Source organism: Pelobates fuscus, chromosome 8 (assembly GCF_036172605.1).
Source record: "Pelobates fuscus isolate aPelFus1 chromosome 8, aPelFus1.pri, whole genome shotgun sequence".
NCBI lineage: Eukaryota > Metazoa > Chordata > Amphibia > Anura > Pelobatidae > Pelobates > Pelobates fuscus.
In genome coordinates, this window is record NC_086324.1 from 167,495,894 (window position 1) to 167,510,642 (window position 14,749).

The 14,749-nt window shown below is 42.0% G+C and overlaps 1 protein-coding gene across 3 annotated transcripts in view; it reads left to right on the forward strand.

Annotated features, from left to right (window-relative positions):
• The window catches only part of LOC134571986 (cyclin-dependent kinase-like 4), a 176,802-nt gene extending 162,261 nt beyond the window's left edge, over nt 1-14,541 (forward strand). For all 3 annotated transcript variants that reach the window (XM_063430728.1, XM_063430725.1, XM_063430727.1), the window contains exons 2-10: nt 5,900-6,169; nt 8,579-8,700; nt 10,388-10,460; nt 10,726-10,816; nt 11,064-11,264; nt 13,036-13,124; nt 13,504-13,560; nt 13,739-13,864; nt 14,018-14,541. In XM_063430728.1, the coding sequence (XP_063286798.1) occupies nt 6,002-6,169; nt 8,579-8,700; nt 10,388-10,460; nt 10,726-10,816; nt 11,064-11,264; nt 13,036-13,124; nt 13,504-13,560; nt 13,739-13,864; nt 14,018-14,119 (1,029 nt within the window). In that variant the 5' untranslated portion in view covers nt 5,900-6,001 and the 3' untranslated portion in view covers nt 14,120-14,541. The remainder of the gene's footprint in view (nt 1-5,899; nt 6,170-8,578; nt 8,701-10,387; nt 10,461-10,725; nt 10,817-11,063; nt 11,265-13,035; nt 13,125-13,503; nt 13,561-13,738; nt 13,865-14,017) is intronic.
• The last annotated feature ends 208 nt before the right edge of the window (nt 14,542-14,749 follow it).

A 14,749-nucleotide genomic window follows, 5' to 3' on the forward strand; every position in this document is an offset into this window, starting at 1 on the left:
AGCTTGTCACTCTGTAGATCCCGTCCAGAGCTATTTGTTTGGCGACTGCCTGTGGCAACAACGTTGTGAGTAGCCGCCTTATGAAGTGCGGCAGCTCCTCAGTCGAGACTGTGGATGGGATGCCCCGGATTTTAATATGCGTCCGGCGTTGTCTATCCTCCATCGACATAATATGACCAGCTAGCACATGGTGCTCTGCCTGGAGACGTTGGATCGAATCTTTGAGGGTGGACACCGTATCTTGTACGTTGGTGATGTCTGCCTCTACCGTTCCCACCCTTTCTGTGACTTTTTGTATATCAGATTTGACCATAGCGACATCGGCCGCCAGTAGTGTTTGTATGTTAATGCAGAGTGCTTTTAAATCCCCTTTAGTCGTGGGGGCTGAGTCATCTTGGGTTTCGGGCAGCTGTGGGTGTTCCGCCGGGGGAGTAGTTGTCATGGTTGGCATATCCCGGTCTGGCTCGGGTGTGTGGCCAGTAGGGGGTCGATGCGCGGTGCATGCCATTTCAGCTTGTACAGGCCGATGCCACATCTCCCCTATGTCTCTGTCTTGTATGCCAGCCATGGGTTTGTGTGAGCGGCGGCCCATGGTAGTGGTGCCGGAGTCCGGGTTAGATGGGTAGTGCTCGAGAAGGCTTCCGCCGAGGTAGGCCTCCAGGCCGTGAATTGGCGTTGCACGGTAGGCCGCGGATTTGCGCCTTTGCCTGAGCTGCTTGGGTGCCTGGAAAAGAGGCATCAATCGATGCAGTATGTGTCCCTGATCAACACTGGGTGCTTGTCGAGGCTCGATGGGGCTTGGTTTGGGCGATATTCAATGGATTATTCCTGGGTTCGAGAGAGCAATTTTAGATGGCGTCTATACAGGATGGCTACCAGGCTCCGCCCCCCAATGACAACAGTTTTAATCTATATTTTACCTACAAATACAGTGCCAGCAACATTGACTTTTAAGACTTAGTTTTATATGTAGATGAAGGAAGTTTAAAATCCCCAACTTTTTTTAAAACTGTTGATGCCAACAGTTTTATTTATTTGGACTTCAAGTTGTCACTATCCCTCGGGCTTATCAAGTGTTCCATATGGACAGTTCCTCAGAATTAAGAAGAACTGCCCTGACCAGGATGTATGTAAAGAACAAATAGAAAAAGTAAATCAACACTTTATGATCCACAACTTCTATCTACATCTATAGAAAAGGCTAATGCTGTGGACAGAAACAATCTCCTTGTCCCTACTATTAGGAATAAAAATAATATTAATATCTCCTCTGATTTTTCATTTTTAGGCACCGGGATCTATGAAAACGAGGTCAGGTTTTATCTTCGGTACTACCTTTGAAACCCAGAATTATCTTTAGGGGAGCACCTACATTAAAGGATAAATCGTTGCACAGTGACATTAGACTGACCCCCTGAAAAACACTTTTTAAATTCCCATAAAGGTTTTTATAAATGTGGTACTTGCAGCATATGCAAAGTAGTAGGCCCACCTTTTGGTAAAACCACAGATTTTCAATCCAGTTACCAAAAAGAGGTTCGAAATAAAGGAATGTATGACTTGTAATTCCAAACAGATCATCTACTTATTAGGCTGCTCTTGTGGTTTACAATATGTGGGACAAACGAAACGAATGTTGAAAACAAGATTAGGTGAATATGTCTATAATATAAAAAGACAATTCCTTATGGATCTATAATCTTAAAACTTTATTAGCAAATTAGCAAATATACTATAACCACTACGAATATTATCTTGCCGTAGTATGCTATATAAAGTATAAATTAGTACTTCCGTTTTATTATGATAGTTTTTGTTCCTGTGTTTTTCTATGGTTTTTGTTTTTTACGAATTTTATCGGTAATGTGAATAATTCTTAAGTTAATGTTTTTTCATCTAGTACCTTTCATTTATCATTAACATACTTTTTATTTTACAGATAGGTCTGTTTTAAGATTTTTTCCTAATGTAACTTTTTTTATCTTCATATTCTGTATTGCACTGATCTCATGAATTGACATTATAAGTAACTTTTCTAACTATTTGAGTTATCATAGACATTAGAGATAAATAGAAGCATCATATTACATTAAAAATATATATAAATAGCATTATGAATTCACCTCTATTTGTCATGATTATCATAAGAACAAATCATGTCCTTTTTTTTTCCAATTAATTATGACACTATATATGATTTAAACTTGTATGTCCTGTTAGGAAGCTTTCTATATGAACATATGTGATTTTAATATTTTTTCTGTGTAAGGATGACACTGCAAACATTGATTTTATGAACTTTTATTTGTCTGGACTTTCACATGTGAGGTGCCTTTAAGACACATGACACGTGTGACATGTCATGATTCCCTTTTATTCCAGAAGTTTGGTCCTTAAGGGGTTAAGAGCACTGATAAGTTCAGTTATACGAAAAGGGTATATATTTGCGAGATTTCTGCCTTGGCATCCTATCTTGAGAAAGCCCGGTATCACGGGCGAAACGCGTGGATCGCTGATTTGGCGGCATTTTCAAACTCTGAAGGCTAGGAAGCCAGTACAACGAGACTCCCGAGGTGTACGAGGTCCGGGTCGGCTCCAGTGCAAGGAAACAACTCGCAACATCACACCAACGGAGGGGTAACTCTGCCATCACCTCCATTCTGTACTGCACGTATGCCTCTTTGTGGTCCTTAGCGATAAGTACCAGCACTACTTTGTGTAAGAGTTCTACAAAGGGATTCCATAGTTGTTTTTTTTTAAATAAACAGTGTTACACTATATCTGTTTATTTCCTGTCTAAAAGGTGGCTACATAGTTTCCCCTGGACTGGAGATTGGAACCAAATAGTAACACTAAGGAACTCTGTGCCATCTATACTATGCCCCCAGCAATTTTGGCATGTATCCTTTTAAAACTATTTCCTATTTTGGGACTCTCACTATTCAGTCATTTTATTGGTTATACCCCCCCCCCGATATAATTTAGAAGGGGAAGATTGCCTAAGCGCTGATACTTTTTATTTTTGTACTTGTTTGTAGGAGCTTGGGAAGGGTCTATATAGTATCTAGCTGCTTTTATTCATTGTATCGTATATGTTATATTACGTGTGCGCTCTGTTATAGTGTATGCTTGAAGTTAAAGCCAATTGAAATAATATGAACACTGGGTTTAGTGGATCTGTAACCTTAAGTGCATTATACAAAATTTAAGGCCAGAGTAGCTAAGCTGGAAGGATCGCTAACTAGAGAATATTTCCAGATCGGCTATGTTGACCTTAAATATGAAATTCCCCCTGAATTCTTACTTTAGTTAAGAACCCGGTGAACAGGGAGGCCGGGCCGCCGGGCCGACTGGGCCGACTGGAAGCCATGAGCTCGGGCTCCAGGTTTGAGCCCAGGGAAATTACATGAAAAGCCGGTACCAACCGCTCCAAAGCTGGATCCTCCAACACCATTCAACAGAGAACAACCCCAGCTTTAATCAGATACCTGAAAGAGGCATAATGCACTCCAACTGCACCGAAACGGACACCCGCGGCCTAATAGCTGCCATAAGCCTAAACACATGCGGCTGCTGAGTGTAACCTGACGACCAGGAGACACATCCTCACGGATCGCACCAAGAGGCACACATGCCGGAGAGTCACACTACCATGGAGGGCAACACCGGTCCGGGGCACGGTCCTGTTTCCCCCCCCCCCGGCCGGCGGGGGTAATCCCGGCCACATGGGGACCGCACACGCCGAGGCAGGAGCTTCCAGCCGGAATCTGTGCCGCTCTCCTACACTGGCAGAGGCTGTCACGAAGGGACCCGCCAGCAGTGTGAAGCGGGAGACGGCGGACCCGTGCATGTGGGGAGACCCCACGCCCGCCGCTTGACCCGTGGGGGTTGGGGTCGCGGGTGGACCACCCGGGCGGCCCGGGAGCTGCTGCCATGACCGCTCCACCTCCGGATGAGGTGGGCAACCGGAGGAACTTGTCCCCACCGCTGTGAGCCCGGCGGAGCTGGCGGTGCACGCCTCCGGCGGACTGGTGGCTGAGAGGCTGTGCAGCCCCTGCTCAGCAGTAGTGGCCGGAGATGGGAGAGACATATGGAGTGGGCTGTGGACCCACCGGGGCACTGGAGGTACGGGGGAGGTGCAGGGGACACTGGGGGTGCGGACTCTTTGGGTGGGGGGACCGCAACAGCCCATGTTGCCCCCGAGTGCCCACCGGGCTGCAGTGCTACTGGGGGGCGGCCTGGGCCGGGCTGGGGTCCGGCCGGGACCTGACAACCAGGGGGGCGGGGGAGCGCTGGGGGATCCCTGACCTGCATGGGCGACCCGACCATTTTGCACGCTACAAGGGCCACGCACGACACTACTCCCACACAGTCAGCCAGACAAAGTAATCTTCGGATGAGATATATAGGCCTCAGACACTATACCTGGAACTTATACAATGAGCAATACCTACGGGGCGCTCCCTGGACGCCAACCACAAGGCGACACCGAGAAACCATAATGGGAGACACGGATAACTATCTACAATGGTCCACGACGAGTGTCAATTTCAGTGGATCTGACATGCAGCACTACCGCGTACAAGGAATAAACGTCCATCCCAGGGCTACAGTCAAGGCCTCCAGACTGGGCATCGGCTAGGCACAGGTGGACTGGCATGCTAAGCTCCTTACATTCTTTACCCACGTATAGGCCATGAGAACTATACATTTGTTCACCTGTAGGTTTGCTTAGTAGCTAACGTCTCATCTCATCTATGTTTAACTCCTGAATCTACCTAATCTAAGTGCACTAGGCAGATGTACTCTTGAATATTATACCATCATGTGGAAACCTGTTAGTCTTTTTAATACAGTTACGCATATTTGTTTTACCCTCCTCCACACACAGAGGCATCACACCTTATATCAGAGTTCACACTTTAGGCAAATCCCACGGAAGCATTATGTTTATTACAGCACTGTTATACAATTGCCCATCAAGTGAAGTCTATACTATAGTAGTAGTATCAAGCTTGCTTATATTGCCACTCACATGTCCCCGCTATGCGCATGAGGCAAACATATCACATTAAATGTAAGACACGTATTTATAACCATAAGCGCAACTAATGTACTTATAAGCGAATCTGCCCTAACTGGTTATACTATATAAGCGACCTGTTTAATATCACGCAGATACATATGTATATGCTAAATGTTATCACTAGCGTTTCACTACACTACCTGTACTATCTATGTTGCCACTAACCTAATTCAAGCATGAACCAATCCTGTTTACATAATATACTTACATTTCAACCGATGTTTTAACGTTACATTAATAAGCCTGATAAAATATAAAATTGTGCCAGTTAATCGTATACATCGCATGTTAAGCGTGGGAATCTCCTGAGGATTGCTTTTGGGGCACCTCAAGCTTGCCTGTTTCCTTTACGTGCACTACAAAAATAATGAATTTAAAAAAAAAAAAAAAATAACCCGGTTTTCTATTCATTACAATTCTGTGTTTGTTAATAAACTCCCTGACAGAAACACGGATGTTTCATTGCTAAAGACTAACCTGTCCATTGTAGTGTATTGAATAACTGAGTTACAAAAATTAGGTTAGAATACTTGAAAATATCTCTAACTCTCAATTTCAGATATATTTCCAAACCAGCAATTTAAGCGTTTGTTAATCCACCATTTCTATAAAACGAACTGTTAGCCTAATGTTCATTCGTTGATGTCAGAATTGTAACAATTGAATATAACATTTAGGCTGCATTTTACTACAATTAGGACTTAAATGAATAAGCCGCTAAATGTTCATGTGTATCAATTCTAAATTCATGATATGCAAATGCCAGTACTTTGTGTCCTGAAACCGTGTAAAGTTTCCCTCATTTCGTTACAGGTCTCACATTCACCCCTCGGATAGTGTTTTTCCGTTACTGACAGCATTTGGTTTGGCTGATATCGATTAAAAATATTATTTGTGCCTTTTCCTAGTCCAGAAATGGAGAAATACGAGAAGCTGGCAAAAATTGGCGAAGGGTCGTACGGGGTGGTGTTTAAATGTCGCAATAAAGAGAGCGGACAAGTGGTTGCCATCAAGAAATTTGTTGAGTCTGAAGATGATCCGGTTATTAAAAAGATAGCTCTGCGTGAGATTCGCATGCTGAAGGTACCATCTCTGAATCTTGCATGTATTGGGTCATATTTACTTTCTAACAGTAATGGATACTATCATTTTTTGCAATAGCAGAGAAAAGGCAAGTTTTAAGTGGTGGTGGTGTCACAGTAATTTTGAGCATATATTACCCTTCCAGCCCCATGTGCGCATGCGAAAAATTATCTTTTGTTGTAATGATATCATACTATTTTGAAATTCCCAATATATATAATGTTAGTGCTGCTATAATGGTACATTAAATTTTTATCATTTGAATACGGTACTTTTTATATGGCTTCCATAGCAGGTTACAATTGCACTTTGCAATTCTTTGCATAGAAACAAATATCTCTATTCAGCTCAGGCACTGCAAATTCCACATCTCCCTCATACTGTAGAGATGCCTTTGTAGGTCAAACTGTGTGGATGATTCTAGCAGCCTGAGAGGGAAAGGGACAGCCCATAGCATGCTACAGAGCTTCTTTGCAGTATGTAATAGCGGCCTGCAGTGTCGTATATAAAATAGATGCTTTGTATGATCAAAGCAACAGACTCTCCTACCCGTGGGTATTACACCTATGTACAAACATTGTAGTTAGTAGTTTATTCTAAGATTGGTATTTCTGTATGTTTCAGAAGGTTTTGTTTGTTATTTTTGAAAAAACAAATTTAGCAAGTTCTGCCAAAACTCAGGATGTTCATTTCATAAAAAGCTGTCTGAACTATTTCCAAAACAAATGCATGCAAATGTTTTACATTTAGTCAAAATTGTTGTAATAATAACCAGTTTTATATTAGCCTAATGTTATGTAGAACAAAATGATTGAAGGTCACCCGATGACTCCATGCGATATGATAATTTTCTATCCAGTTAGTCTCCATTGGAATTGGGAGAAATGTGACGAATATCACTTTGCCCTGGGGTTTGGGAAGGAATTTTCCTGGAGAACCTGAAGCTCCTCGAGGACCTCATTCCAGACTCATTCTCATCCAGGACAGGACCATCCAACTGGGCCATAGCTTCCTGCATTTGCTACTGAAACTCTGAGGTCTGCTACCTGGGTTTCTCTACTCTGTTACCTGCTTTTGCTCGTGCATGGCTGGCCAGGCAGATCTGCCTCTGTAGATCCATCTCTGTGTGCACATCCTCCAATATCTGTTGCACCACTTTTGCAGATGGATTGGCTCCGAAGAATGCCAATCTCTCCAACACTCTCCTCTGGAACTCCTCATCGCATGAGAAAACAGCATGGGTGCTAGCTCTATCCACCTCCATGAGTTCTGGAAGATGTGCAGGGGTCCCGCTGGTGGTTTGAATGTTTCCCCAATAGCTAGGAAGCCATCCCACTTCTGCCACGAAATGTGACCAAGCTCCTGTACTCCGGCGAAATACTTCTGCTAGGTCAGCTTCCTCGCTGCTACCAGGGACTCTGGAGCACTTCAGAATCAGTCGCAAAAGCTGGGATCTCTGAGTACCTCTTCTACCGGACCAGACTGCAGTGTTAATAGTACAGGAGACCTTCAGAGATTTCCACACAATAAGACTTCTTCCTGCACTAAGATCTCCAGCTGATAGTCATCTCCTGCTCTGTGTCTCTAAGTCTGACGGTTGGAGCATTTTGGCTACACCTAGTTCCAATGGTTGACTTAGTCCCTGAGGTTTGCCTGGACAACCAAACTGGTATTCTTGGCCACCCTTTCCCTCAAATAGGCATAGGGTGACTTAGAAATCGGAGGAAGCAAATAAACCCAAAACTCCATCTTCCTCACACAACTCCCATGGCCCACACTAACTCCCAAACCAAAGAGATTCTGTTTCCGGGGAGCCAAAATGTAGCAGATCCATATGATGGTGTGTGACCTAAGGGTTCCCCTTGACCCAGGCTTTCCAAAGGTGATTCGGGTTTCCCAAAACCCCAGCGCAACGTGGTATCCATCACAATTAATCTTGTTTCAGTAGAAGTGCTCTGTAGTTAGCCCTGTATTTGGGGCAATCTTCAGATTTTTCTCTTAGCTTAAGCCAGGTTTCTTAACTAAGATTATCTATGCATATGTAAATTGATACACACGAAGTAACACAGCTCCCTCACTCCCATCAGGTAAGGAAGATAATTAATTAGGTAGGATCAAGCATGGGATTGAAGGATAAAATCTAACCTATATATACTAGTAACAATACAATTTCCTGAGATACAATTATTTGGATGGTTCTGTGTATTAGATAGTGTGCGGACAGGCAAAAGATTAACTTCAGATTCTTGGAAGTATATTCCCTAAATGGTGGCTTTAATAGAGAATTCAAACTGGAGCTAAGCCCAGCATTGCTGCTTTGACATGAGCTTGCAAATTCATTTTTCAAATTGACCACAATTTACTGTTTAGCGAATAATCCCCCTTAATCTAAAACTTCTTTCTATCTAGCAACTAAAACACAACAACCTGGTGAATTTGCTGGAGGTGTTCAGGAGGAAACGAAAGCTTCATCTCGTCTTTGAATATTGTGATCACACTGTTCTTAATGAGCTTGAAAAACACCCCAACGGGTGAGTGCTTAGTGATAAAGAGCGTTACCATTGAGGTTTGGAGATCCCAGGTATGTGGATGCTGCGAGTGAGCTGCAGGTCAATAAGTCATTTTTTTTTCACGGACAGTTCTGGACCTCAGCGCTCCAGCAGAACATGGGTTATTTTCTAAACAAAGCATTGTCAGCAACCGGATGGGAATTTCAAATTATAGGACAAAATTGCCAAATCTTAAAAATTTTCGTATTCCTAAAATTTTCAATTTGTATTCCCCTGGTGAATTCCTGTTTTAGTGCAGAAAAAAAAACTAAACTAAAAAAGCTAAAGTAAGCTTTTATGTAAACCCATTTACAGGACGGGGAGGTTGTGCTAAATCACCAGCATCTGACACGTATGAGAATCTAATGAATGACGGGAGGATTTGTGAGGTTTTGCCCTCCTAGTCAGCGAAATGCCCCATTGTTCTTACTGCTATGGCAGAAGATATTTATGAAGCTGAAGTCAAAATGTATTTAATTTTAGTCACAGAAAGTAGGAAACATTAATTTTTACAGTGAATTATGGTGAGTTTATAAACTAAAATAGAACATTTGAAATAAAAATTAAAAAAAAATCAAATATTTTAGGTTGCTGCTTAATCACTTTCTTCCCCTAATATTTAAAGGTACACTATAGACACCAGAACTCCTAGAGCTAAATGTATATAGCATGTCCGTGCAGACTGAGCAGTGTAAACTCTACATTTTCAGAAAAAAGCCTAATACCCCCTCTAGTGGCTGTCACTCTCTCACTGTGACAATCACTAGACGGACGTCCTGGATGAGGTCTCCTGCACTCTTTGCAAGTCCCACATTCAGCCCCACAATGTGGGAAAGCATTGAATTCGCTAAGACTATCAGTATCGAGACTGGCAGGCAGGCAGGTAAGTAACACTTTTTAAAATTAATTCCTCACGCTAGAGTGTTCTTTTAATTGGAGCTGTCACATGTGAGTTTGTACACTACTCGATAACTAAGTAAAAGTTAGCTATGGGTTGTGCCCAGTTTTCCTGGCACTATAGGGTCTCTAGGTCCACCCCCACCCTTAGGGTCCCCCTCCCGCCTGGCTCTAGGGTGAGGAAGGGGTTAATCCCTTACCTTTTCTCCACCGCCGGGCTCCCTCGGCGGTGGGGACTCTCCGCCTCCTTTCCCCGTCATCGGCTGAATGCGCATGCGCGGCATGAGCCGCGTGCGAATTCAGCCAGTCCACAGGAAAGCATTCTCAATGCTTTCCTATGGACGCTGGCGTCTTCTCACTGTGAAAATCACAGTGAGAAGCGCGGAAGTGCCTCTAGCGGCTGTCAATGAGACAGCCACTAGAGGCTGGATTAACCCATAAGTAAACATAGCAGTTTCTCTGAAACTGCTATGTTTACAGCAGAAAGGGTTAATCCTAGATGGACCTGGCACCCAGACCACTTCATTAAGCTGAAGTGGTCTGGGTGCCTATAGTGGTCCTTTAAATGGCTTAACTCAGCATATGTCCGAGCACGCTTTTAGCCCCTGGAACATCGTAAGGGAATGATGCTGTTCTGGACATAGAAATGCTGAGGAGATTAACAGATTTTTACTATCTCTGATGCAATACACAGCCTAGTTAGAGCTTCGTTAGAGAGATGTTTATGTTTTAAACTCTCCCAAGTAATAACTTTTCTCATTTCCATTTGCAGAGTTCCTGACTCTTTGACAAAGAACATTATGTGGCAGATACTTCAAGCAGTAAACTTTTGCCATAAGAATAATGTGAGTATTGGGTGTTAGCTATTACTTTAGCCATATTTAGATGGTTTACAATATTGTAGTGAAGGTAGATATCAGGTGAAGATACTGTAGCAATGTGAAGATGTCTTTGTCCTCTAGTAAGAGAGCTAATAACAGCACAGGACAGTGAGGCAGTGATCGCGGGTTCGTTCCTCGTTCCTTGCAGAGGTGGCCCACTCACTGCTTGGCTGTTCCAACATGGCGCACTCTGATGTAGACATCATTCTGATCTTTTTTCTCCTTCCAGTGTATCCACAGAGATGTCAAACCTGAGAATATTCTTTTCACCAAGCAAGGCGTGATAAAACTCTGTGATTTTGGATTTGCACGGATTTTAAGTGAGTATTTCACCACCTGATAGCAGAATGACCCTCACCAGTAAGAACATTATTCTATCTTATAATGGTATTGTCCGTGATTATATTTAAATACATTATTAATGTTAATGTGGCATTGAATGTCATATCTCAGTGAATGCTGCCTTTGAACTTTGAGGTGGTTATAGTGCAAAGACAGCAGAAGAAAGATCAGTCATCACTAGCGTAGCTTATAATTAAAGGTGCCATTTGCTGTGTTTCTCTCCAGCGCGGCCCGGTGATGATTACACTGATTACGTGGCTACCCGTTGGTACCGGTCCCCAGAGCTCCTGGTGGGAGACACACAGTACGGAGCGGCAGTTGATGTATGGGCTATGGGCTGTGTCTTTGCTGAGCTCCTCTCCGGGCAGCCTCTGTGGCCAGGAAAATCTGACGTGGACCAGCTTTACCTCATTATCCGAACCCTTGGTAAGAACTAAAGAGGGGAAAAAACGTGACGATAATTAGCAGCTGAGCATTTTCCACTGGTGATAATTAGAGCTCTGCACTGATGGTTTCCTTAGAGGCTTGTTTGAAAAACCCTCAGTATACCATACAGTAATAATAGTATCATATACAGAGTATCCCAGGATTAAAGGTATTAGGAGATAATAAGCACTAGAGTTATTAGATACAGGATATTTCAGTACTAGAGGTGTTCGATACGGGATATTTCAGTACTAGAGGTGTTAGATCCGGGATATTTCAGTACTAGAGGTGTTAGATCCGGGATATTTCAGTACTAGAGGTGTTAGATCCGGGATATTTCAGTACTAGAGGTATAAGATCCGGGATATTTCAGTACTAGAGGTATTAGATACGGGATATTTCAGTACTAGAGGTGTTAGATACGGGATATTTCAGTACTAGAGGTGTTAGATACGGGATATTTCAGTACTAGAGGTGTTAGATACTAGATTTTTCAGTACTAGAGGTGTTAGATACGGGATATTTCAGTACTAGAGGTGTTCGATACGGGATATTTCAGTACTAGAGGTGTTAGATACGGGATATTTCAGTACTAGAGGTGTTAGATACGGGATATTTCAGTACTAGAGGTGTTAGATACGGGATATTTCAGTACTAGAGGTGTTCGATACGGGATATTTCAGTACTAGAGGTGTTAGATCCGGGATATTTCAGTACTAGAGGTGTTAGATCCGGGATATTTCAGTACTAGAGGTGTTTGATCCGGGATATTTCAGTACTAGAGGTATAAGATCCGGGATATTTCAGTACTAGAGGTATTAGATACGGGATATTTCAGTACTAGAGGTGTTAGATACGGGATATTTCAGTACTAGAGGTATAAGATCCGGGATATTTCAGTACTAGAGGTGTTAAATACGGGATATTTCAGTACTAGAGGTATTAGATACAGGATATTTCAGTACTAGAGGTGTTGGATACGGGCTATTTCAGTACTAGAGGGCTTAGATATGGATATTTCAGTACTAGAGGTGTTAGATACGGGATATTTCAGTACTAGAGGTGTTCAATACGGGATTTTTCAGCACTAGGGGTGTTAGATATGGGATATTTCAGTACTAGAGGGCTTAGATATGGATATTTCAGTACTAGAGGTGTTAGATACGAGATTTATCAGCACTAGGGGTGTTAGATACGGGATATTTCAGTACTAGAGGGCTTAGATATGGATATTTCAGTACTAGAGGTGTTAGATACGAGATTTATCAGCACTAGGGGTGTTAGATACGGGATATTTCAGTACTAGAGGTGTTAGATACAAGGTTTTTCAGTACTAGAGGAGTTAGATACGGATATTTCAGTACTAGAGGTGTTCGATACGGGATATTTTAGTACTAGAGGTGTTCGATACAGGATATTTTTGAACTAGAGGTGTTCGATACGGGATATTTCAGTACTAGAGGTGTTCGATACGGGATATTTTAGTACTAGAGGTGTTCGATATGGATATTTCAGTACTAGAGGTGTTCGATATGGATATTTCAGTACTAGAGGTGTTAGATACGATTTTTCAGTACTAGAGGAGTTAGATACGGATATTTCAGTACTAGAGGTATTAGATCCGGGATATTTCAGTACTAGAGGTATTAGATCCGGGATATTTCAGTACTAGAGGTGTTCGATACGGGATATTTTAATACTAGAGGTGTTCGATACGGGATATTTCAGTACTAGAGGAATGAGTTACTTTACCATCTTCTCTGTTTTGCAGGAAAGCTGATCCCAAGGCACCAGTATATCTTCCACAGCAACCAGTTCTTTCATGGAGCCAGCATCCCTGAACCTGACCCTGGGGACGTGGTATGACCCTCCTTCTTAACACCCCCAGGAATGCATAATAAACAAATCAATGGTCCACAACCCACTCATCTTGAATGACTACTTGTCCGTTATAATTACTTTACACTACTTTAATGGAACCAGAATGTGCAGAATTCTATGAATCTTTATTGTCCAAACTGGTTGGAAATCCTCTAATTCTGGGTTTTATTGATTTATTTATTTTTTTCTGCTACAAATGAAGAACATTTTAGAAATTTCCAGCTATCTTAAGTTTAATATAGATTTCAGAAAATCCAGTTTTTAAAATTTTTCTTTTAAATTATGTTTTTTGTATTTACCCAAAGACAGTTCACTGAGAGCAATTTGACATTATTCTTTTTTTTTTTTTTTCCTGTAGGAAACGTTGGAGGAGAAATTCACAAACATCCAGCCTGTGGTTATGAGCTTCATGAAGGTAAAAATAAATAAGGAAATCAATGTTATATCTAATTACAAAACCTGGTGTTCTTCTTGAATTAGACATTTTAAAAAGTTTACTATGAATTAGTGAACTTTCTGAAGTGCTATGAAACCAGCTCTAGTTACCTACTGTGCGGCATTGTAAAGGTAATGACTAGAGCCTGTGTTCCCAGAGCTGTCTGCGTATGAATCCAGATGATCGGCACACCTGTGAGCAGCTGATAGAGAGTGCTTATTTTAATTCCACCCGCGAGGAAACAGAGAAGAGGAGAGGCAAAGGCAGGAGAAGAATACAACAGGTAAGACCTAAGTACCACATTTGCAAAAAATGTGAGACATAAATAATTGGTTAATTCCTCAATGTGCTACATGGGACAAGCTTAGGAGGTCCCATATCTTAACATTTTCTATAATCACTTAACCACTGTTCATATATTTGTTTTCTCCTCCAGAGTCAACTCTTGCCATATATCCCTGGCAATGGGGCTTCGCCTGCTCCAGACGCTAAAAACAAACCAAGGTTTCAAAAATTTGATCATTTTCCTAACATTTAACTTCGAGAGCTGGGGCATAGAACCTTAAACTCGGAAAAGACATATCTAGAACTAACCTTCACGGGTAACAGTACCTAGTCTTCTGGAAATACATGTCCTGTTACTCCAAGAACTGTGAACTGGAATCCATTTAAAGGAAGCAAAATTTCTCGACCATGGCCTACACCGTACATATTAGCTTTAGTTAATAATAGCCCAATTCCAGATTGATGTCATGTACCTCTATTCTGAAGCTGCTTCATTTAACAATACAACCAGAGGAATTACTGATTGTTTAGTTGGTGACCAGAGTGAAAACAAATCATCAGTACTGGAAACTCAAGTACGCACAATGGGGGACCTATAATAATGTAGCAACAAGATATAGGATCAGAACTGTAGCTTAATCTACTCTGCTGCTTAAAATAAACAATATAAATGTTGTCTTTGTATTCTTTTTGGCATAATGATGTATTTTGGTGTTCTATAATGAAAACATTAATTTTCCCAATTAAAACCACCAATCCTTCAAGTTGAGCAATGCCAATTGTGATTACGATAAACCAGGGAGTGAAGCCCATGATGTAAAATAACCCCCTATAGTTACATACAGTATCTCACAAAAGTGAGTACACACCTCACGTTTGTAAA